We start from the raw sequence: 26603 nt of genomic DNA, 5'->3' as shown, positions 1-26603 counted from the left end.
GGATTTTTTTTAATTGGTCCCCAAAAGAAATGTACAATGAAGGAAAACTGTTTTCCTAATTTTAACTAAAACTAACCTAGTGAAAAGTTTCCAAAGACGGATAAAAAATTAACTTTAAAATGGATGACTGATAGGTATTTGTTTTACATTTGCAAGATTGCAATTGCACAGACCTCCTTACATCCCAAATACACCAAGTATAGCCAATAATTAATGTAACTGGTTTGGAACACATTTAGAATAAATTATATGTTTTCAGAGTTATCAGATTCTTTTAAAATTCAAAAGCAAGTGAAGACTTATCTCCTGTTAGTTGGTGTACAAAGATAAATCTGCCATTAACATTAACAAACCCATGCTAAAAGTTATCCCACTGTTTCCTTCCGTGAAATCATGTGGTGAGATCACCTCAGACTATGATAAAGCTTAATTTCAGAGTGGAAAGCCTACTTAAAAAAAAAAAAAAATTCCAACTTACAATCTTCAAGAACATACACAAAAATAGAAACCAGGTTAATAAAGCAGGCCTTTTAGAGGCTATGTTAAAAGACAGGTAGAAGCAACTTACAAGATTTTATTTCACTGAAAAACAATTTGTACTGTAATTAGCCTAGTGCTCCTTTTTCCACATAAAGGAAATGTTCACTGCAGTCCATCTATGCAACTATAAACTATAAATTAATAAAAAGTTTGTGTATTTCATTTCTGAGGTTAACAGAAGCAGTAAAAAAAAAAAAAAAAAAAAAGTCAAAGTCAACCTAGAATTTTCACTCAAAGCTTGTAACTACAAGGGTTCCTGAAACCAAACATTTCCATATTTATACATTTACTTAATCATGATTGCTGAATTGAATCTGTACCTATGTGAAAATGGCAATGCATTCTGAGTTGGTTCAGCCCTTGGCTCTGAGTTCTGTGTCACATCAGGTGTTCTTTCATCGTCTGTCCCGTTGATACTTTCTGGTGTTAAAGGAGACTGAAGATCCCCACCTGCAGATTCCTTTAAAAAAGGGGGTGGAGGATAAAGAATAGTTACACTTTTGTTAAAGTACACAATATCATCTTTAGGTTAAAACTGCCATTGATGTATGCTAACTGATGAGCCAAATTTCAACTGAAATTTGAGTCAAAGACTTAAAAAATAAAACATGGAAATTTTTATTTTTTATTCATGGCAAGCTATGAGAAAAAGTTTTTGAAGCTGGGCTACTCACAAGAAAACTCTCTGAAACATACAATTTAGAAATGGAAATATAATGCAATTTAGAAACAGTTTCAAATAACCGAAAAATGTTTGGTTTATATAACTAATTGGTCGGAATAAAAGATATTCAAAGAATTACTATACATCAGAAGAAAAGATGCACAAAAACACACGAAGATGTGATTCTGGTGGAAGAAGTAGATAATGGAAGGGGTACAGGAGAAGAACTGGATGAGGAGAGGGGGAGGATGAGGAAAGGGGTGAATGAAATTTGCAGTACGTTTTATCTGCCCTACTTTTCAATCCCTATAGAGCTACATAGAAAAGCAAGAAGAAATGTCTCTATAACCTATTATCTATAATGATGTTAGTGCATTTCAGCTTACCTTGTCTGGTACTCATAATGGAATTACTTTTCTTCACAAAATTTCCTGTCTTATTTCTACTTTTCATTAAGATTTGTCTTTCAAAGTAAATTTATTTAAATAGCATTAAAATTTATTTCATTTTAAATAAATTGAATTTAAAATGAAGCTCAAGCTGACAGTTATGTCTGCCACCATTGGATTAACCAAATTTGATATTGGAAATCAGAATGAGGAGTCATTTGATAGACCTATTAACTAGGAGAGGTGCTAAAACCAGACTGTTAAAGAGCAGCTTGGTGGACCTCTTATGATCCCTGGGCAATAAAATGTCACAATTGAAATATCTGTCTATATTTGGGGGCAAAAAATAAGTGTCCAACAGAACAGTGGTTAGGAATGATCATAATTTGTCAACTTAAAAAAATACAATATTTCCTCTAATAAAAACAAGACAAATATGAGCAATGTAGCAAAATGCATATAATTTTTAAAACTCAGAATGTAAAACAGTAACTGGGTTATGATATTTATATCCTTCACATTTAGAATGTTACACATGAAGTGCTAGAAAAAAATATGTAAATATTAATGTGGTGAGACTTACGTTTTTGGGACTTCTGGTTTTATACTGCTGTATGTATTTTATTTCACATTTAAGTATTTTAATTAATAGTTCCATAATGCTATAAACTATACAAGCTGTTAAAGATCAAAAGGATACTTTCTTAATTCCACATTATCACTTAACCATTTTTCAATTTTCAGTAGAACCTCTATTTTGATCTTTAATTTCGTTTTTATTAAATCTTTCTCCTAAATCTGCTTTGTTACCATTAGCTGACAGTCAATGCACGAGTAAAATCTACAGTATAATGTGACAATATAAAAATGTTTTACAACAAAGTCAAATCCTATTAAGTGAATAATGGGAATAGCAATCACAAACTGACTACTTCTAGGTCAGTTATGGACCATATTAATTAGTCAGAAAAAATTTAACCAGCCAGTAAGAAACCATAAAATAATAATCTCTGGTATTAACAAATCAGGCTTATTACTCTCCAAGACAGGCCAAGCCAAACTAAAATAATAAAACGTTGAATGTGCAAGCTACTAAACAGTTAAATTGCTGAAGATTCAGTTCAGTAGAAATGGTAAGAGAAACAAATTACCGGCTGGGCGCAGTGGCTCACACCTGTAATCCCAGCACTTTAGAAGGCCAAGGCAGGGAGATCACCTGAGGTCAGGAGTTCAAGACCAGCCTGGCTGACATGATGTAACCCAATCTCTACAAAAATACAAACAAAATTAGCTGGGCATGATGGCAGGTGCCTGTAGTCCCAGCTATTCGGGAGGCTGAGGTGGGAGAATTGCTTGAACCCAGGAGGTGGAGGTTGCAGTGAGCCGAGATCATGCCACTGCACTCCAGCCTGGGCAATAGAGCAAGACTCCATCTCAAAATAAAAAATAAAAATAAAAATAAGCAAATTACCTATTAAACTTAAAGGGCATAACCAGGGTTAGCAATTAAGGATTAACTCAGGGATTTGCTGGAACTGGTTGACAAGAGTGTGCAAAAATACATTAGGATCAAAAGAGAGAGAGGAAGAGCAGTAGCAGTTTGACTCCTGGTTGTTACCATCTTCTGGGATGAGGGTAACATAAGAGGGAGCAGGGTTTGAGGCATGGAACTTGGGGAGGCTACAAATGTTAATGCTACTAAAGTAGAAAGACTATTGCCAGGGGCAAGTTAAGAAGGGGAGAAAGAAAGGGATAGAGGTTGTAGCAATCCTAACATCTCAAAGCAGCAAGTTTTTCTTCAGAAAACTTGAATATTAGTTATATTTAAGTAAAGGCATAGTTATCCTAGGTCTTTCTACCTAAAATGAAAAACAAAAAGCCCACTCAAAGCATGGTATTTTATTTTTTTAATTTAATTTTTTATTCTGAACCAATTGAGAACTTGGGTTTTTTAAAAGTTAGTTTTAAAATATAAAATTAGTATTTACTGATGAGACATAAGAAAAAATTCCAACAGTACATGAGGGCACAAAAGGAAATTGAAACCCTCTTTCCCTCCAACTACCCCAGAGGTAGCCAAAAGCATTCTGTAAAACCTTCTAGAAATTTTGCATATGCTAAAAATAGTACTTGAAACATATTTTGTATTTAATATATTCTAAGCATCTATTTCTTTTTTAATCTAAATTTTGTGTAATTTCCTAAACATCCTACTTCAGTTATTCTTTTTTGGGGTGTGGGTGTGGGTGTGTGTGTGTATACCCAAAGCTGATAAGAAAAATGAAAAAAAGCAAAAAATAAAACGAAATAAACACAGATCAAATGATCCTTTCTATTGACTTTATATCCTTCCTTTGAGAAAATAAAACCACTTACATCTCATTTTGTTTCTGAAAAACTCTCCCTATAACTCCCACCGAAACAAATAATCTACAGTAAGAAAAAGAACAGTAGCACTGAAGAAAAAATACATGTTTAGAAGTACAAATCTGAGAGAATATCAAGGAAACCAAGACTAACAGATGCAACTTATTATAAAAAAGGCACCTGAGCACAGATGTGAGATTCAGGAAATGCTTCTTAAGAATTCTCTCTTCCTACCCATTTGTGAAGTGGGTAACTTAAAATTAAAATAAAACCTACAAATGAAATTTTGGCTCAAAAGTCAAAAAATGAGAAATATTCTGGGACACATGGAAAAAAAATTGACCTTGACCCTCACTCTAGGACAAGCCTTTAGGGTGTTATCAATGACCTACTGCATATTGGAAGGGTGCGCTGGGGAGGTACGCAGCAGCACTGCCATGACCCACTATACCAAATATCACTACCACCTTCCATTTCATGCCAATAAAACCTGAAATTCCCATTACAGTTTCAACCTTGTTGGCTTAAGGAAAATAGGGTCCTTTCTTTACCATTTAACAAAAATTCACGGAAGACTCAGTCCATTCTAGTGTTTTATACTTAAACAAAGATGAGAACCACCACTGTTTTCTGAGCAGAGGGTCTGACAGAAAAATTGGGGGAGGAGCTAATAGTGTTGAGATCCTATGGCAGTGAGAATGGAAAGAAAGAAGACAGCAGGAGGATACATAAAGGAAGATGAGGCTGAGCTCTCAAACAAGATCCTCATATCCTCAGTCATACATTTTTCCTCTAGTTGGTCACCATCCAGAGCCACCATTTCTGAAATCCATTTTGTGACAACCACAGAAGTTCTTATAATCTGACTTTCTGGATTAATTTATGCTCTTCCTTCGCTATGTAAAGTATACTGGTTGATTGATGCTTAGGGTTAGTGGATTAACTGTCACTCTGCCTGAATATTTTGCAACCACCAGCTGCATCAAATGCTTACCAAGAGTCAGCTGTATGTGTCCCAAACCTGTTTATGCCAATTATATTTATATAACTGTAAAACTGAATTAAGTACCATGTAAACTACTGATTTTGAATGCAAAACTAGAGTGGTTATTTTAATGAAAACCAAGCTAAATACTTTGAAATGACTAAAATGTAAATGGCTAAAAAATTAAAATAAAACAACTGAATTAGGCATATATAATATTCTACAATATAATATCTAACATAGGAATAGCTTCGGTATCTCCTAGAAACTTGTTAGAAATGTAAATACTTGGGTACCATCTTAGACCTACTAAATCAGAAAGTCTGGGAGTGGAGCTCACCAACCTGAGTTTTAGCAAGTCTTTCAGGGAATTCTGATGCAGAATTCTGATGCATAGTATTTTTCAAATACATATTGTATAAATATACAATTAAGACATCTGAATTTTTAAAGACAACTGTTAGTGCCAGACACGATGTTAAGGCCTTACATCATCATCCTCCCCATTACAACCACATCAGTTGTTAATATTTATCTATTATCTACTATATGCTAAGTACTTTGTAATCCTCATTTAATTCTCACAATATTCCTAATAAGAACATATTGTTCTCATTCTCATTTTATAGAGGAAGAAAGAAAAACAGTGACTTTCCTAAGCTAAGAAAACTATTAAGGGTTGGAGCCCAATTTCAAATTCAGATTCTAGAACTCCCATTACTAACCATGACCTGACACTGTGTCGTTACCATATTTATTGATGATGATCAATGATTCTATAAGTAACGTAATACTCATGTTACAAACATATAAACACACTTGTATTAAACAACCAAGTGTATTACATGGCAACAGAAAAGTAATTTATATCTAGGTTTGTCTGACTCAAACTTTTAACCAGTCTCTTACACCTCCCTCAAATAAAAACGAAAGCTATGACCAACCAAGTTTCTACTACTATCGATTTTCCTATTTAACCTATTATCAATTATCCCACTTAACAGTTCTTTTGCTAAATTCCACAGTAATGTTACATTCTTCAGGCAGCATTAATTCAGCAGACTGGATTAAACCACTGAGAATCAAGTAGGGTAGGCATGGCCAATGGTCATATAATTCAAACTAGAACAGACACATTAGATATTATCACCCAGGCTGCAGTGCAGTGACGTGATTGTAATAACTCACCGCAGCCTCAAACCGCTGGGCTCAAGCTCCTCCCACCTTAGCTCCTGAGCAGCTGGGACTATAGGTGCATACCACGCCTGGCTGAACTGATAAATGTTTTTAAAAAAATGATTCTCTCTGGCTTCTGTATATTAAATTGACAATTAGGCTTCAAATGTTTTGATAAGATAATTAAGGTCCATATATTTTGGCTCTCAAATAGTGATGAACTTAAGATATTTCCTTATTCTTTATATTTCATAGTATTTTTCAAGTATAAGCATATTTTATATATTCCTTTAATCAAAGCAGAGGCTTAAAGTCATTCCTTCCACCAAAGAGGAACAGGTATTAGCAGCAACTTATAATGGTTCATGACCAGTTCAACTAAAACAGAAGTTACGATTACAGAAACAGAAACTAATTACAATGGCAAAGTTTAATCCATTGCAATTTTATTAAAATCCTTTGAGTACTCTTTTACTGAATGTGCTGTTTGTTGCATCTTTTCATAATACTGGAATCATTCACTAGAGGAACTAGAGCTCCCAACATGTACTGGCATTTAATTTTAAATGGGGTTTTATGTTTAAATGTATCACTACACTTTCATAGCACTTAGAGAAGACAGATTCAAGAGAAGTTTCAAATGATCATCAAAGTTATTCCAGGTCACTGCATGTACAGACGCATAATGGAGCTTTGGCTTCAATCCAGGGTACACCTTTAGTCTATGCGGGAATATGTACTTTAAGCATATTTAACAGTGCTCTCCTTTATTCTTATTTAAAAAAAAAATTCCACTCTCTATACCAGTAGAGTTTTCCAAATAGAGCTGGGTGACAGAAGTGGAAAGGGAGATAAAGAATACATAATTTTCTAAAATGTTCCAATCATTGGTTAGTTATTAAATTCCAAGGCAATTCCTATTTACTTCAAGAAAGTTCCATGTAAATCTGCTACTACTGACATTCCAGAGAAACATTTGTAATATCTGATTCTTCCTTTCCATAAAAGCTACTGAGTACAGTTCAGAAACAATTACTACAGAGAACAGCCAAGAGCTGAATCCTACTCGTAGGAAACAATTAAAATAAAAATTAATTTTAGAAAAGCCTACTATTAAAAAGCTGAAAATAGTGGCATTCTATATTAATCATACAGTAAAACCCTTGTATTATAAAAGTACCAAAATGTAACTATTTAATCAACTTTACTTGGAGATACAACTTCCAACTGAAGGAAGATTATGATGGACAAGTAAAAGGTCCTTTGTTCAAAGAAAAATAATACTTTTATAAAACCTATAACCATTGTCTCAGTGCTAAGCATAAAGATGTTCCAACTGTCAGATTTAAGTATACTTTAAAAGTATGTAAAACAGGCTGGGGCAGTGGCTCACGCCTGTAATCTCAGCACTTTGGGAGGCCGAGGCAGGCGGATCACTTGAGGCCAGGGAGACCAGCCTGGCCAACATGATAAAACACCACCTCTACTAAAAATGCAAAAATTAGCCAGGTGTGGTGGTGCACACCTATAATCCCAGCTACTTGGGAGGCTGAGGCATGAGAATCACTTGAACCTGGAAGGCAGAGGTTGCAGCAACCGGAGATTATGCCACTGCACTCCGGCCTGAGTGACAGAGCATGACTCTAGCTCAAAATAAATAAATAAATAAATAAATAAAAGTATGTAAAACAAACCCTATTGTTTGTGTGTGTGTGCATGCGTGTGCACGTATTTTAACTTTATGTATATTACGACATTCTGACATCTTTTAAAAAAATTTTCTGGCTGGGAAGAGACTGCTTCTCCCCTCTAGGGCTAGCTAATTCTTAAGGACAGCAAGAGCCCAGTCCAGAGCATGTCTCTGATATGCAAACTAGCCAATCCAGAGCCATACCTCCTCTATCTGATCCATACATCCTAGGAGACAATATTCCTCTAACTTAATCCATCCCAGGGCCAGTTACCACACAATGAGGGACCACTCCTATAGTTTAGAGACTCCTGAAATTATTCAACCCAGCCAATCCTAAACTATTTCCCCCTCTCTGCTTTGCCTTTCCCATAGAAATTCCAATAAAGGCTCTACCTCGGCTTTCCCCTCACTCCTGCTTTCTGTCTCTTGACCACCTTAAGACTTTCCCTGTTTCTAGGACCTGCAAGTATAATAAACTTGTTTTCCTGAACTTTTCCTGTGACTCCCTTTGTGGTTACATTTGACTATCACATGATATTTAAGTACTTTTGCTAAGTTACAAGCACATTAAATACTTTGAATTGAATTACTAAACTGAAATTTTGATTAAAAATATTCTTGTAGGCATTGGCATATAGAAAAACCTTTTCCCACCAGTACAAATTAAGTAAAGGATGTTTCTCTCTCTCTCTCTCTCTTTATTTTTCTTTTTGAGACAGGGTCTTGCTGTTGCCCAGGCTGGAGCACAGGGGCACAATCATAGCTCACTGCAGCCTCGACCTCCCAGTCAAGTGATCCTCCTACCTCAGCTCCCCAAGCAGCTGAGACCATAGGCTTGCACCACCACACTTGGCTAATTTTATTTTTATTTTTTAAAATTAATTTAATTTAATTTTAATGAGGTCTCCCTATGTTGCTCAGGCTGGTCTTGAACTCCCGGGCTCAAGTAATCCTCCCACCTAAGCCTCTCAAAGTCTTGGGATTACAGGTGTGAGCCACCACAGTAACGGGTGCATTTCTATGTGTACTTTGGATATTTAATTCTGGCATAAAGGATACTATGTGAAATGAACAAGGTTCATAATTAAGAATAGGAATGATAAACTCACCTGTGAAGGTGTACTGGTAAGTTCCATCTTCTCTTGTGATTTTTCCTTTGCTAGTCGAGCAGCTTCTTTAAATTCCTGAAACTTCTCTGCAAACTGAATGTATAAAGACTACATACATTAACCAAATAAAAATAGGTCACAGTGCCCACTTTCACCTCAGTAAAGTTATTCATTTTCTGAATAACTGACTCTACACAAGCAATATAGCCTCCAAACCAATTATAGCTTCTACTATGAAAATGACAGGAAATGAAACCTAATTCCAAACATTTGTGCACTATGAAGTATTTTGGCAAATCTTATTCAAAACATCATGATATATCTAAGTTAGACTTCAGAGTCAGCTAGCTTACCAAAAGGACTCCTGGTTGGTCAGAAATAATTTACTAAGACTAAGGTAGGGGAAAGAATCAGTAAACATAAGCATACTGTGCTATGTTTATCATTGAGAAAACTGAATTCCACAAATAACCACTTTTTGTAAACATCACAGTATTTAGAAAACACTTTTAAATTCTACTAAAATATAAACTCTCATAATACACAACGCATTTTATTTTCACTAATACAAATAGCAATATTTACTATTTTCACTAACTGACATAACTAAAATTAATTTCCGACGATTCCTAAACAGCTCATGTATAGCAGCAGGAAGGAATAATACTCAATGGTCTTTAAGATGGATAACAATTTCAAAACAAAAATTATTGTACATGAAACACTAATTCTTAGGAACTCATAGGAAACTATAAAACATCCTGGCCACAAGGAATATCTATTTATGTTTTGGAAGTGGAAGCTAGTCTATCACTATTATCAGTGAGAGTAAGTTAAGACTACATAATAACTACACTTAAAAACCCCACATCTCTATGCAACTTAAAGTATCTGTTACAGTTGGTAATTAAAACATGAAATTATAGTTCCTTTCTCAAATCTCCATAAACCAACTCTGATTTCATTTCCATCCTGGGAAGAAAAATTTTGGAAGGAAAGGCTTGTGATACTCTAATCTTGGAGAGATGGAGGAGGGTTAAAATTAAAGTCGTCATTATCGCAACTTTTCCTTCTTACCTTAAACCTTGTCACTTCTACCTATAATCTGTAGCTCAGTAAAGTGAATTTGTGCTACTATACTCATCTAATTGAACAGAGTATCTCCAAACAGTAAAATATCTGAATACAAAGCTACAAGGGTCTCCTTCACATTGGTGGAAATGAAATCAAATCAAAACTTCTCTTTATATAATCTGAAATAGTATACAAGGTTTTTCTTACCCTAATTTAACATTCCACAACAGTTAATGCTTAAAAGCCTTCGCAACTTCGTAAAAATCTACACTATAGCTAAGTTTTATATCCCTAGTTTTCAGCAAAAGAAAAAAGTGACAGCTTAGGTTTCCATGATAACAAAATACAACTTAGTAAGCACTCTAACAATCCAAGCATAGCTGGAATTTTGTTCATACCAGTCAATCTTAAGAGACCATACATTTTTTTTTCAACGATGTTACTTTCCCTTATTTTGAGATATTTTTGTCTAGAATTGCCTTCTCCAAACCGTTATAATGTTTTGACTTACTCATGGCTTTTAACTGATAAAACAAGCTAGAATATGTACTTGCTTCGTTTATGTAAAATATCATAAACTCCTTTGAGCCTCCTACAGTCTGCAAAACACCAAAATTAGTCTACAAGGTAGCCTGAAAAATAAATTATGATTTTGTCTTCTTTGGATCAAAACATTCTGAAGAGACTGATCTTAAGCTCTTGGAGCCAAGTTCCATGAGTATATAAGCTCGAATTGGCTCCAAGAGCTTAAGAGCTGTTTCCCAATATTCAACCCACTTTCAAATACTAGGAGATTTACCACCAGTAAGGCTGGTCAAAAGTATATGCTAACTTTGAAGAAGAAAAAATCTAAAAAAAATAAATAAAAGCCATTCTCAGAGAAAAGTTCAAACAAAGGAAAAGAGTAGAATTGACAGAAGTTAATAAACTATTCCTTTACTACATTAGCTAGCTGCTCAGTAACTTGAAAGATGTCATGAAGAACTTAATTTATAGAGAAAATTACTTAGCCCAAAAAGCACTTAAGGCATTTAAGCCAAGTTTATTTGAGAAAATAATCCACGATTTAGTTCTTGTATTGTCAAGTTTAAAAATTCGGCAAGTAGATATATTTAGAGATTTTTTTTGCTATAGTCTTTAATAGGCAATAAAAAAACAAAAAAACAAAAAAACACCAAGTTCTAAAAATGTTCTGAATGATGGCAAAAGTGTTAGAATAAACATAAAATTTCTCAACAAAACTGTTTACGGAAGAGCAATGTTCACTGGATACCTGTATCCTAGTTATGTTGAGATACTTTGAATGTAAAACTCTTATCTTTACCACAGTTCAAGAAATATATTTAAAGAGTAAGATGTGTACAAGAGAAACCAAAAAGATAATATTTGTTCATTGTTGTTGTTTTTTGAGACAGAATCTTGCTCTGTCACCCAAGCTGGAGTGCAGTGGTGCAATCTCAGCTCACTGCCCTGGGTTCAAATGATTCTCATGTCTCAGCCTCCCAAGTAGCTGGGATTACAGTTATGTGCCACCATACCAAGCTAATTTTTTTGTATTTTTAGTAGAAACCAGGTTTTGCCATGTTGACCAGGCTGGTCTCGAACTCCTGGCCTCAAGTGATCTGCCCACTTTGGCCTCTCAAAGTGCTGGGATTAAAGGCATGAGACACTGTGCCCAGCTTTAATATTTGTGTTAATCATCCTACAGAAAATGATTTATAATCACCAAGGCAAAAGTTAAAATAGACTTAAAATTCAGATTTAAGCTATAATTCATATCCAAAAGATAACAAAAACACTTGAAAACTGTGTTAAGAAATGTTTATAATTAGAAGAAAACAAAATAGATTCAATATATATTCACAACACCAGGTGTAAGATTTCTAAAAAGAACCCAGTTTAAGAATTTGAATACAGAATAATTTCTGTAAAGCAAAACAGCTTAAAGTTTAATGTAAGTATAAATAGTGTATATCTTTAAGAGCCTGATTTCTCTGCACTTGAAAAATTTCAACTCTCTAGCTTGAGTTTTATATCATATCCTGCATATACCAAATCACATGTAAAGTATTTAAAATACATGGTTATTCTTTTAACTGAATGCTTCAAACAGAGGTTTTAAGAATAAATCTTTAGGTCTGGCAGGCACAAGATCTGAAGAGAAAAGTGAGTTTTACTTTTCTCCTTGATCACTTAGTATAATGAGATTGTTTTTTCTTATATATTATTTTCTGTGTAACATCCACAAGAACCCAAGGTGCTGCTGGTATAAACATTACCTGCCTTTTGCTTATTGACAGGAGAACTGTTTTATTTCCAATATTCACCCTGGTGATGCTTTGCATTTTATTGGCCTTTCTGGTCACTTGGTGAGTATTATCTAAAAAGTCCTCATAATGTCTATAGTATCTCAGTCTGCACTGCATCAGAACTCGGAGTATTCCACATCCAGATAAAGCACAATTTCCCCTAAACACAGTAATCTGTAAGTACCTGCTGTCACATCAAAATGCTGAAATCTATATCACTGTCAACTTGAGTTTTCACAATTCAAAAGACCTTGGTAACTGCGTATGTTGCAGACCATCTCCAATTGAGGGTACTAATCTCTGACAAAAATCCATTCTGAAGTGATAATCCCCACCTTTTAATTCCTATCATATAGACAATTAACCACATAAATCCTTCTCAACCAATGGTGACTGTTTTTAATGTGTACAATACATTTTCCAAGTGACAGTAGCATCTAATGATCTCTTGCTTCTTGCTCTGAAGTCACTATTGTTGTTCCAAGAATATTAAATAAATTTCTCCTATATTTTATACTCCCCATTTGGTATTATATATTTAAGATATATGACTTGAAGATGAAGATTTTCATTCAAATTTTATGATTTAACTCACTTTCGAAAGATGATGCTCAGAGGAGAATCCCAATCCATAAACGGTGTTTGCCCGGCTATCAGCCCACTGGCCAAACTTCTGAGATGTTTTAGTAAATGTCATGTTTGGGGTGATGGTACTATTTATTATTGCCTAAAAAATAAAGCAAGTATGAGTAACTAGCAAAAAAATCAGCAAACAGGCATTTAAATACAAGACCATTCAGTTACATAAAAGCTTAGGATTATCAATAAGCCACAATGTTAAATACATAAAGATAGTTACAGAAATAGTTTCTGGCATTATAAGTGATAGTGTGGAAATATGTTAACTAAAATATAAATATGATGACACTATCAAAAATTTCAACATTTTACACTCAAGTAAGTTTACCTATGATCCAAAAAATGTCAGAGTTTTTAACGTGGTCAGTTTTTTCTTTTTCAATGTTTAGAATCGACATTTATTAATATTGGATGATAATCACTAGAAGACAGTAGGCCTTAATAGTGGTTTATTTAAAAGTAGGGTACCACCCTCTAAAGAATCTTTCAAAAATGAAAACATACATAGAAAATATGACACTGATTTTCTTCTTCTTCTTTTTTTGAGATGGAGTCTTGCTGTGTCACCCAGGCTGGAGTGCAGTGGCGCGATCTTGGCTCACTGCAAGCTCCAACTCCCGGGTTAACGCCATTCTCCTGCCTCAGCCTCCTGAGTAGCTGGGACTACTGATGCCCGCCACCATGCCCGGCTAATTTTTTTGTATTTTTTTGTATTTTTTTGGTAGAGACAGGGTTTCACCATGTTAGCCAGGATGGTCTTGATCTCCTGACATCGTGATCCACCTGCCTCGGCCTCCCAAAGTGCTAGGATTACAGGCATGAGCTACCGTGCTTGGCCGACACTGATTTTCTAAAATCCGTAACTGAGTTTTCTTCAAGCTGATTTACCTGAAATACATTATGATACAGAAAAGACTTGCAATCATTTAGTACTTTTTCCCTTTACAAACTTCTAAATATAGAGGTATTCCTTGCTATACTCGGGAGATTGGTTCCAGGACCCCTGTGTATACCAAAACCCGTGCATACTGAAGTCCCATAGTCAGCACTGCAGAATCTGCATATATGAGGTCAGCCCTCTAATACTTGGTTTTCACATCCTACAAATACTCTATTTTTCGATCCACATATAAGTGAACCTGCATAATTCAAACCAGTGTCAAGAGTCAATTGCATACTCATTTCTTCTCTCATAAAGTGGTATAGATTCGTGATGTTGAGAATTGCTATCATTTTTGTTTCACACATAATTTCTTAGAAAACTAGCATTTTAGCATGTTACTAAATGTTAACTTTGGTGATCACCATAATAAATTTCAACTATCATAAAATATTACCTCATTCTCTTTGCTAATACCATAAAAGTGAGGGGGAATCATTTTTTTAGTCTAACGCACTCCAAATTTAAGATTAGAAAGTGATTCCAATAGTAATAGATAGATGTTAACAAATTCATAAGCAGTCATCTGCTGAACTCTTAAATGTGGAATGAAACATCAAGCACTTTCTGAACTAAATTTTCTTACCATGTGAGCATTTTCTAAACAAAATTAAATTTGCTTACCATGTGAACAACAGTATAAAAGTAAATATTTAAGAGCTATGCAGGTATTGGAGAAGTCATAAAAATGAATGCATGACACCTGTCCTACTATAAAAAAAAACAGTAAAATAGAGTGGTCCCTTCCTTCCTCTCAGACAGAAGATATGTCCACTGTAATTATGAGAGCCCTTATCCTCAATTAAGTGTTTTTACCTCAGACAAAATTTACATATTCAGACTTATACAGTTTCCTTACCCTTCAGTTCAAAAACTGCTTTTCTTAGCATGTCATTTGGGATTTGTAAAATGTGGCTAATAACTGCTCTAACTTGAACGGCATCAAATGAAGTCATCAAATGAAAGACTAAATAGGAAATAATTTATTAACAAATGGTAAGGAATCATTCATTCATTCAACTTTAATTGAATACCTTTTAAATGCCAAACACGGTTCTAAAAATTTGAGACACAACAAGAGGGGCAATGTAACTGCAGATTACAGTCTAGAATAAGAGGAGTCAGTAAACACACAAGTAAATAAATAACTGACCAATATAATTTCAGACAGTAGTAAGTACTGTGAAGACCAGGATGTGAAAGAGTGAAAGGCAAGAAGTCAAGACTGGTTGGCACTGCCTTAGATTTGCTGGTCCTGAGGAGGGCACGTCTGAACTGGGATCTCTGTGTTTTCTAAAAGACAAGGGCATTTTATACATGACCCTAATAACTCAAAAGTGAGTCAACAACAGGTTTTATAGGCATCTAAGAAAACTGACCAATGTGCTGTTAGTTGGTCACTAAGCCCCCTCATTTTAACTATTTCAAATTAACTTCTTTCTGCTTTGACGAGTTTTATTTTAATCTCCATTCTGACCCTTTCCTTGTCTCTGTATTACTTGTTCTTTAATGAAGAAAACCTTAAAATGATAGATGATCCCACACTTTTAAAAAGCTTTATTTCTTAGCTTCTTTGAGTAGAACGCATTTAAAAGAAAAATTTTAGTTCTTTAAAATAAATATGTCTCTCAACCGTGGAGTTCTAGTCCTTTTAAGGAAAAGAGGTAGAAATGCAGTGTCATTACTACCTCATGTATGGATCACACAGAGTGCCCTAATCCTGGCCCTTGACCATGCTGAGGTCTCTGTAGCATAATCAGAAAACCTTAAAGCAAACTTCATATGCACAGCAGAGGGATTAAGTGAGAACAAGTGCATGTTTTCTAGGCAGGGCACCTAAGGGGTTTCCAACTCAATCATGAAGAGCAGAAGTGGGGGGTGAGATGGAGAAAACACTTGTTTAGCTGAGTCAAATAAACCACTACTGCTGACTTAAAAAAAAAACCACTCCCGTAGGAACTGAAGCAGTTAATAGCATCAGTTTAGAAAAGTAATTAGAAAATGTGACAGAAAATATAACTCTGCTACAGAAGATAGATTTTGTTAAAACAATACAAAAAGCTTTTCAAAGACATTTATGATTCTAATAATTACAATCAGCAATGTATATTCAGAAATGGAAAAATGCAAGAGCAACATTTCATATTGCTTCAGTGGGAAGAACACATGAGGATTATGTGTTAATCACTAAAATTCCTTCCTTTAAAATAACTCAAAGTATTTTAATCTGGTGAAGGTTAAGTTAGCAAATGAAATCTATTTAATCACTTCCATATGGTTTCTTTTCTCGGACACTGGACAACTCAGTTGATCGTTATTTCTGTACAACATTTAACCCTCCTTTCTAACAACGGAGGATTGTTATCTTTTTCTGTTATCTCTGTTAACCCTCCTTTCTAATAAAGGAGGCATGTTATCTGTCATTTGGGCCCAGAAACAAAACAGATTACAGAGAACTCAAGGTTCAAATAAGGGAAAAGAAAGAAACACTCTAGAGTCTCAGGTTATAATATTCAGTATCTGTCAAACTTCACTAAACCAGACAGTTACAAAATATGACAAAATTATTCTTCACTAAATTCTTCACTAAAAAAAGCTTCACAGAAACAAACTATTTCTATTTCTCAAGTCTTTTAAATCCTCTAAGCAAAAATGAAAAAATCAATTATTCAAGTAAATACATGTTACTTATATACAAGACACAAAGTGCAAACAGCCCTTGGGGTCTTATAATCTAGTTAACCTAGTTAAGGAGATAAGGAATGAGTACACAGAAAAATCAGACAAAAAGTTTAGCATTAAATTAAATTACCTTTTATTCCCTACATAACACTAGGCAATAATCACCTGATACTAGCATTAATAACAATAGCAGTGAGTGTTTGTATTGTGATTACTATACACACTGTGTTTTTGCCTAAATTTATTTACTCTTCACAACAACGCTATGGTGTAATGACGTATGTATTTTTATTCACTCCTTTTTATAGACAAAAAAACTGAGGCATACAGAAGTTGTGTTTTTTTGTGCCCCCCCGCCCCATTAAGAGACAGGTCTCACTCTGGATGCAATCATAGCTCACTATAGCTTTGACCTCCTTAGCTCAAGGAGTCCTCCAGTCACAATATCCTGAGTAGCTAGGACTACAGGCATGCACCAATACAGCTGGCTAATTTTTTTTTTGTAGAGATGGGATCTCACTGTGTTACCCAGGCTGGCCTCAAACTCCTGGTCTCAAGTGATCCTCTTGCCTCAGCCTCCCAAAGTGCTAGAATGACAGGCACAAACCTCAGTGCCCAGCCCTGCATGCAGAAGCTAAATACTTTGCTCAAGATCAGATGGTGATATGATTTGGCTCTGTGTCCCCACCCAAATCTCACCTTGAACTGTAACCCCCATGTGTCAAGGGTGGAACCAGGTGGAGGTAATTGAATCATGGGGGGCAGTTTCCCCCATGCTATTCTTGTGATAGTGAGTCTCACCAGATCTGATGGTTTTATAAGCATCTGGCATTTCCCCTGCTTGCTCTCATTCTCTCTCCTGCCACCCTGTGAAGACATACCTTCTGCCACGATTGCAAGTTTCCTGAGGCCTCCCCAGCCATGTGGAACTGTGAGTCAATTAAACCTCTTTCCTTTATAAATTACCCAGTCTCAGGTATTTCTTCATAGAAGTGTGAGAATGGACTAATACAGAGGGCAAGCAGATGGTAGAAACAAAAGTTCAAACCAGACAGTCTGGCTCTACAGTGTGTGCACTTAACCCCTTCATTTAATTGCAAAAATTCCTGGAAGTGGAAAGGCCTCATGGCTTTAAGAAACTGAAGACCTCATCTTTCTACAAACTTTAAATCTAGAATCTTAGAATCTGATTTTTCTTTGGAATTTCTTTCTCTAAGTAAGTTCTATGAAGTTCATTGATGATAAAAGGATCCCCCGTCCAGGCGCAGTGGCTCACGCCTGTAATCCCAGCACTTTGGGAGGCTGAGGCAGGCAGATCACGAGGTCAGGAGTTCAAGACCAGCCTGGCCAACATGGTGAAACCCTGTCTCTACTAAAAATACAAAAATTATCTTGGCATGGTGGTGCACACCTGTAATCCCAGCTACTGGGGAGGCTGAGGCAGGAAAATCGCTTGAACCCGGGAGGCAGAGGTTGCAGTGAGCTGAGATGGCACCACTGTACTCCACGCTGGGCGACAGAGCAAGACTCTGTTTCAAAAAGAAAAAGGGAACTCCCCGCCAACCCTTCTGAAGGGCACACTATCCACTAAGCACTGATTTAAGTGCTTTGCAGATATTAACTCATTTAATCCTTACAACTACCAATACTGAGTTGAGCACAATGAGGCTCAGAGAAGTAATCTGCCCAAAGACAAAACACTCAGTAGATGGTGGAGTTGAGATCTGAACCCAGGCAGTCCTTGCTTCTGTTACATCATCTGCCTCTCCTAAAAATAAAATAGGATTTGTCCTTATACTTTCTCTTCAGAGAAGAAATGTCAGCTTTAGTATTGACACTGACAAACTTCATAAGATATAGGGACTTTGATCTGCTACTAGTCTATAGCAGTATATTTGAAAAGAATTAGAGCTCCTAGAATTCTAGACCATGTCTATTCTGTGCACCACTATACTGCTAGTACCTGGCATAATGCCTGACACATAACAGATATGCAATGAATATTAAATAAACAGAAAGACCTCAAATTTGTAGAGTATTTTGGCATGTAATATAATAAAGTGGTTAATCAAAGTAATTTAGTGGACAAAACATGTTGCCACCTTAATAATTCAGTTTTGTTTCTTAAAAGTTCTAAGAACTCAAAAAGAAACATTTTATATTAATGAAGATAAAATCCTCTGAATAAAACTAAAACGCCATATTGAAAAAAGCAAAAACAGCCAAATCATTCAAAGTAAACGTAGCTTACCTTTGAGCCATCTAAACTGATTATCCTATACACATTTCTTGTGCTGTCATAGAAATAAGACACAGTAACTGCATGCTTGCTGGTGGGTACCCAGTTCTTCTTTGTGTTTGGGTCAATCTGGAAGACATGAGCTCGAGTGCTGAAGATAGGTTGTTCCCTGCAGGGCAGAAAAGAAAATGATGAACTGAAAGCAGCCATGTTTATTTTACTAGACAAGAGAACATGAAAACTGCAAGGATGATTCTGCTTAATCAACAATTTCCACATACCTGAAAGAGAAACTTTCAAATTTGCATATTCTAAGTATTCAGTCATAAGGTTTCTAAAAACAATTATAGTCAATCCTCATTATTTGAAGATTCTGTACATGTGAATTCACCTAGTCACTAAAATTTATCTGTAACCCCCAAATCAATACTGTGGCACATTCTTAGTCTTTCACAGATACACACAGGGCAGTGCAAAACCATGCGTCACCTGACATGGCACATTTCCATCTAAAGCTAAACAAAGTGACATTGCCTTCTTGTTTCAGCTCTCATACTACATATACAAGTGTCCTTTTTGTGGTCTATTTAGCACCATGTTTTTCACATTTCACACTTTGTTGGTGCTTTTGTTTAAAATGTCCCATAAGCATCATGCTGAAGTGTTCCCAGATGCTAGCTGTTCCTAGGTGCAAGAAGGCTGTGATGTGGAGAAAATATGTGTGTTAGATAAGTTTCACTGAGGCATGAGTTACAGTGCTGTTGGCCATCAGTTCAATGTTAATGCATTAATAATATATATTAAGCAAGATGTCTTTAAATAGAAACACATATAAAACATGGTTATGTACTGATTAGTTGACGAAAACGTCGTGAGCAGAGGCTTGTGGGAACATGACACAGTATTTTTCCCTAAGACCAATGGTTCAGTACAGTATTTGCTAACTTAGTGTTGCTGGCACCTTCATGGAAGACGTGAATAATGAGAATAAACTATGCTCTGCTAAAATACAAGTATGTTATGTTTGACCCTTACAAGGTTAATATTTTTATCCACTTAAAACCACATTTGAAACCCATGTAAACATATTTTACCCATCTAAAGCCCAGAATAACCTGGGAATAGGTAAAGAACTTACTGGGAAAACATACATTCACTATAATCTCTACTATACTTAAAAGTCTATGGAAAACAAAGTTGCTGAAACCACAAATATCTCTTACTTAGATCAAGCAGGGCACTAAAGATACAGAGATTTTTAAAATTACAAAGAACAAAAACTAATAAAAAATACTTACTTAAAATATCATTACAGAATTCTTTACAGTATGAACAAGCATGAGATGATCTATATATATGGAAGCACCATAATTCAAAAATTTCCAAGTTCTGAGTAAAAATTATCTTGGAAGCAGCATTTGTCAAGCTTTTTTTTTTAAGAGCCCAAATAAAACTCATCTCTTTCATTTCACTACACATATTTCTTTTCTAAAGCATTTCAAGGTCATAAAGAAAATTTTAATTGGTAATATTTAATATTAAGTAAATTAATTTTAAAATTATAAATTTGAAGAAAGGAAGGGTAAATATGGAGAGGAGAAAAATTAGAAAAACAGGCAAGGCAAATATGAGTCCACGGCAAAATGGCTCTTAAGGTTAACAAGAGGTTGGATGACTCCCTATATCCATTTCAACCCTTAGAGAGCTGTGTGAAAGGGAGGTACCTTCCCTGTAGGTAATCTGGCTCTTTCCTAGTTTTACTTCTGGAAACCTCCTATACAACTTTTCTTATTAAAGGATCTCTCTTAAAAGAAAGTGATATATTTTGTGCCACTCCCTAAAATATGAAGTGGAGCCATTACTTCTTGTTTAACTGCCATTATATATGGATTCATTTAATAATTATTAACAATCTGGCAAAGCACTGTACCAGGATAATGAACTCTGAATTGGGAATAGGCCTTATTCATTCCCTCTTTCCCCATCCTCAACCACTGACTTTCAGTGAGGCTGGTGCTATAAGCTTGGGTTATCTTCCAAAAGCCCTGTAACCCCTATTTTTCTTTTTTCACCTTCTAATTAAAGTCTGAGGTAAAAGCACTGTTGATAAGGCTGAGAGTGGTTACTTACAAGTCACAGAGATATCTAATCATACACAACTCTATTAAGGCACATAAGGAAGGGAGGTAGGACATTATTCTTTACTAACTCGATTACTTGATTTTTTTGTTGTTTTCATTTGATAGGGGTTAAATTTCCTAAATTCACCTAAATAACACAAGTTGGTGATTATAGGAATGTGTTCTAATAAACATTTTCTAAAACAGTAAATTAGTTATTAAGACAATAATATTGCTTTTGCAAGCTTTCTACAACCAATCAACAAATCCTTACTCAATGGAAATGCAATGTTTTTAGTATGGTAAAGACTTTCTACATCATATTGAGTCATACATTTAATTAATCCACACAATTTCCCTTTAGAATAAAAATATTTAAACTAGCTATCTTATAAGCAAATGACATTTGAATATCAACTAAGTACATAGCTTTCTTCAATTCTCTTCTGAATAGCTGGTTTTTTAAAGAAAATTATAGTTTAAGATTTCTGTGGTCAAAAGCCTGCGCTTCAAAGTCTATATGATGAAGACTAGGGAAATAATTTTCACTACAGATACAGGGAACAGAATTCCTAGAAGTAATGAGGATGTTACTGCATCTGACAGGGCATACTAATAAATGATTCAAACTTTTATTGAATATCTATTATATGCCAAGATGTAGGATCCAGATGGTCCCTGCCCTTGAAAAATTCAATTTGGTAAGAAAAGATGGATATGTTAAAAGCAAAACCCTCTTCACTATGATAGATTCTCTAAAAATAAGTAACTGACAGCTATGATAGAAAACAGATGCCTAAACAGAGTTTGAAACACACTGTTGCACAGTGAGAGGAGGGCTAAGTACACTGTGTAGCAAGAACCTTAGTACAGGTAAGTATGAGTGCCTTTGAAGAATGAGGCTAGAATGAAAAAATAGAGAATGAAAAAAGAGAGAAGACAGTTCATGAGGGTGTCTACTGAAAGCTACTGAGATATTATAAGCAGGAAATAGTTATTATTATTATTATTTTTTTGAGCAGATGGGTTCTCACTATATTGCCCAGGCTGGTCTTGAACTCTTGGCCACAAGCAATCTTCTCACCTCAGCCTCCCGAGTTGCTAGGATTACAGGAGTAAGCCACCTAGCTCAGCTTCAGCTTTGCATTTTAGAAAGATAAATCTGGGCCACGTGCGGTGGCTCATGCCTGTAATCCCAGCACTTTGGGAGGCCAAGCTGGGCAGATCACTTGAGCTCACAAGTTCAAGACCAGCTTAGGCAACATGACAAAACCAAAATTAGTCTGGTGTAGTGGTGCACACCTGTAGTCCCAGCTACTTGGGAGGCTGGGGTGGAAGGCAGAGGTTGCAGAGAGCCAAGATCATGACACTGCACTCCAATTTGTGTGACAGAGCCAGATCTTGTCATATACATGCACAAAACTTGGCCACAATAAAAAGAAGGTGGATTGGAGAGAAACACTGGACACAGGGAGACTAGTCAGAAACTTACTAAAGGATTGCAAATATTAACAAATAAAGAGGTTGGGAGTTTAGAGAATAGGATGAAGATGTGATAAGGGATTAAAGGTAAATTTAGGAAGTAGTATCAGTAGGTAAGTAATAGACTGGATATAGGGTGGTTCTCAAACTGGGGTGATTTGTTCCTCGGGACATTTCACAATGTCTGGACACATTTTTGGCTGTCATAATGAGGGAAACTACTGTCGGCATCCAGTGGGTAGCATCCAGGGATGCTGCTAAACATCTACAATGCACAAGACAACTTTCCGCAACAAAGAATTTTCAATTGTGCCAAGGTTGACAAATCCTGATGTATAAGACAAAGAAGGAATCTGAGTCTCCTGAGTTTCTAGTTTGGGTAACTGAAAAGAAGACAGTGCCACTAGCAAGGATGGGACACAGAAAGTAAAGTCTAAGACTGGGGAAGTGGAAGGGGAAGATGAGGTCAGTTTTGAAGGAGTTCAGATGCCTACAGGGTTTGGATGTAGAACTCTTGGGTCAGGAACTTAAAAACACTAGTTTGGAGCTCAGAGAAAACCAGGCTGGCATGCAGAGTTTGGGGAATCACCAGATTTTATGATAGTTATGTTTCAACACTAAGCATGTCCATAAATTTCATTTAGAAAAAAGCTGTAGAAGAAGCAGTAGAGAAGCTATATCTAAAATCTTTAAGAGATTTACATATACCTGAAATCTTAAAAAGCTATCTTAAAAATCTAGCTCTTAATCTCTTAAAAAGACCTGTAATACATTTGAAACTGATTGTTCCAAGTGTCCAGGTATTAAAGCTAATATCTTTTCATAAACTGTATAGCACTCATAAATAAAGGTTAGACACTACTTTCTTTTCAACAATTCACACAAACACTAACTGAATCAAATACCAGCATTTCCCAAAGTATATTTATATTGAACAGCAGTCTGAGAAATGAATGTTCCATGTTTAAATAAGTTTCGCAAATACTACATTATATTCTAAAACATTTATAATGTACATTAGTATGTTAAAGTTTCTGAGAAGTTCTGCAGTAAAGAAGCCACTCTAACACCAATAATCCAGCATCTGGCAAATTATTTGACCTCAGAACTCTTTCATGTAATATACTTACATCTCCTATGATTTATATTTATGGCTATAATATGAGAATCAAAATCAAAAGACAATTCTGAGGTAAATATCTCACTGAAAGTTGGTCTGTGAGACCAACTGAGATGGACAGTTTACCATTTTTACTGATATTACTAATTATATTTATAATATAAAATTCAAGCCTTGTTCAGTAATGACTACAGTATTATTTCTTAAATGGGTGCTTGTTAAGAACACTCAAAGTATCTCTTCTAAGAAACTAAAAATTATTCCTAAAAAATTACTCTAAAAATCAATTTTAAAGACAAATAGATCCATTACGGGTGCAGTGGCTCATGCCTGTAATCCCAGCAGTTTGGGAGGCTGAGGCGGATTCATCACTTGAGGTCAGGAGTTCGAGACCAGACTGGCCAACATGGTGAAACCCCATCTCTACTAAAAATACAAAAATTAGCCAGGCATGGTGTAGCGTGCCTGTAAGCCCAGCTACTCGGGAGGCTGAGGCAGGAGAACCACTTGAACCCAGGAGGCAAAGGTTGCAGAGAGCCAAGATCACATCCCTGCACCCTAGCCTGGGCGACAGAGTGAGACTCCACCTCAAAAACAAAAAAACCAGAAAACCACAACAGTTCTGAAATGCTTTAAACTAGCTTAGAGCAGCAAAACCACACACACACACACACACACACACACACTCACACACACACTTTAATCATAGAGCACCATCTATTCAGTAACTTCTTACATCAATAACCAGAACAATAAGTAATTCAAACTACTTTACTGATATAAGAAAAGCTTACTGGAGTATTTTTCTGTTGATTCATAAAATAATTCTAGGAATTGGTGTAACAATAATTCTCAAGTTCTTCATCTTGAGCTACAACTCTGTAAAAGTACTACATACAGTGATGGATGCTAAAACTTACTATGGATGTGGAAAACTGGAATAATGATAAGATAACCCTGAGAAAAAAAGTAGTAAAATCAGAATTTTATTTTAAAAACAAGACTTACTCAAACTCCCTAGAGCTGACATAAAGAATTACTACACTTAGCTCTCAGGCATCTGCGCAATAAGAAAGAAATGAGGGTCATAAAAAACTAGAGCAAAACAGAAAACTATTTTCCAAAAGATACGTAAGTTCTAGGTCTAGAAAAAAAGCAGACAGTTAATATTCATCACTTGGATAGCTCTGATTTTAAAAAATCAATGATGATGCTGTTTTAAAGTTACCAATGAAGTCTATACTTTCACAAATATTGTATGATTAATCAGTAAATCTTCATCCCAAGAGAGTGCAAAGGCATAGGTCCAATAAATACAATCAAACTCAAGGAAAGGAAGAGAAATTGTATATTTCCTAGTCTACCTTTAATGCCTACCTTAGAAGTGTCCTTTTCAGATATGTAAGTACAAATGGCTACTGTAGCAAAGGAGATTATAAGGAAGGTTATTGTTTCAAATATTATCTTTCTTTTTATTTTTCCAATTATCTTTCTTTTTAATTTTCCAAAAGAAAGTAGCCTGAAAGTATTCTAAGTATTCTAATAAGTATTAGAAATAAGGCTGGTAATATTTTTCACTGAGGATTTGACTCTGCTGCAAACCCTGTTGGCTGACTATCTACCAATTGTTCTTCCTTGCTGCTCCCCAACAAACCTCAGATACTCTACCCTCTTCCATATGACCGTGAGCTTCACTAAGGATAATCATGGCAATCCCATTCTTGCCAGAAGTTGGGTTAGGAATGGACCTCTGAAACAATTCCAAGAAATAACCAAGAAAAGTTTGCCAGAAACTTCTAGGTACACTCACAGACAGTACACATGTAAGAAGGAATATTCTCTGAAATGGTATGTTTGCATGTGACATCAGGACCTAAAGAAATCCTTAGTGCTATGAGGGGCGCATACCTGAGAACAAAGCCAACATTCTCTGTTAATAATAGCATATGGAAAAACAAAGACTCTGGTTCCTTGATGATGTCACTGAACCAACAAATCAGCTTATCTCCAGGCTTCTATATGATAATAAGTTTGCTAATTGTTTCAAACAGTTGTCATTTAAAAAACTATGCAAATGAAAACTGAGGAAAGAGGTTTACTTACAACAAACTTTGCAATAACATGCCCCCCAATAACTGATTGGTGGTAGTTCAGAACTATACAAGCTACACACTGGTCATTCATTCACTTCATAACACCACCCCACAGTATACACAATTTGATTTTGGGGTCCCCATTTAAAATTGTAGAACCAACAGAGCAATTTATAAGAATAACTGCATTGAGATGGGTGGGAAGAGGAAGAAATGGAAAGGGAAATGTGGAAATTGCAAAAGTTCACCACTAGTTGACTTTCTGCAATAAGGATTTAAAATCCAAAGCTTTTAATTAAAAAAAAAAAAAAGCAATATAACAGCTTATTAGAGCTACAGAAGCAACCACTAAAAGAAATAAAAATTACAATTTTTAAAAGTAGTTGCCTCTGGGGATGGGGCTCAATGAAGGAAGGGATAAGACAGGGGCAATTACTTCTCTTTCTTATCCTTTAAGTATTGTTTAATTTTTCTTAACCTTGTATAAGTATTAAAATATCTTTCTAAAATGGCACTGTGAAGAAATTACACTTAGATAACAATTAACAATGGAAAATAATGCTTTAGGGGCCATTTTTGAACACTGCCAAAGAATCACAGAATGACAATTTTAATAGGTTGGAACTCAACTGAGAGGAATAAGGGAAAGTAGGAGAGGAGCAGAAATCTAAACATGCCTAACTGTAGGTCTGCAGGTGCTCAAGGTACATCCAATCCCCGACAAAAACATCCTCCTTGATTTGAAGTGAACAGGAAAGTAAGACAAAAAACATTCTACCCTCAGCTTGCCTTTGGGTGACTGAAGTAGCAAGAGAAGCTGAACAACACTTGTTCAGGTCAAAATAAGAATGGCAAGGACAAGTCCAGGAATAGACGGACACTAATTACCATTTAACTTGATAGGTAATGGCTGGAGAATTGTTTCAGTGCCACTATGAAGTGGCATAGCATGACTTCGGATGCAGCAGCTCAAGCACTAGAA

The 26603-nt window shown here is 35.5% G+C and overlaps 1 protein-coding gene across 1 annotated transcript in view; it reads right to left on the bottom strand.

Moving 5' to 3' along the window:
* The window catches only part of HOMER1 (homer scaffold protein 1), a 139548-nt gene that overhangs the window by 60236 nt on the left and 52709 nt on the right, over positions 1-26603 (bottom strand). Inside the window, exons 2-5 of the mRNA XM_033180175.1 lie at positions 18819-18975; positions 12902-13033; positions 8924-9016; positions 861-1000 (exon numbers count right to left, since the gene is read on the bottom strand). Of these exons, the coding sequence (XP_033036066.1) occupies positions 861-1000; positions 8924-9016; positions 12902-13033; positions 18819-18975 (522 nt within the window). The remainder of the gene's footprint in view (positions 1-860; positions 1001-8923; positions 9017-12901; positions 13034-18818; positions 18976-26603) is intronic.

This window comes from Trachypithecus francoisi, unplaced genomic scaffold (assembly GCF_009764315.1).
Source record: "Trachypithecus francoisi isolate TF-2019V2 unplaced genomic scaffold, Tfra_2.0 Lachesis_group2, whole genome shotgun sequence".
Taxonomy (NCBI): Eukaryota; Metazoa; Chordata; class Mammalia; order Primates; family Cercopithecidae; genus Trachypithecus; species Trachypithecus francoisi.
Note: the sequence above shows the minus strand (reverse complement) of the source record. Positions and strands in the feature narration are given on the sequence as shown.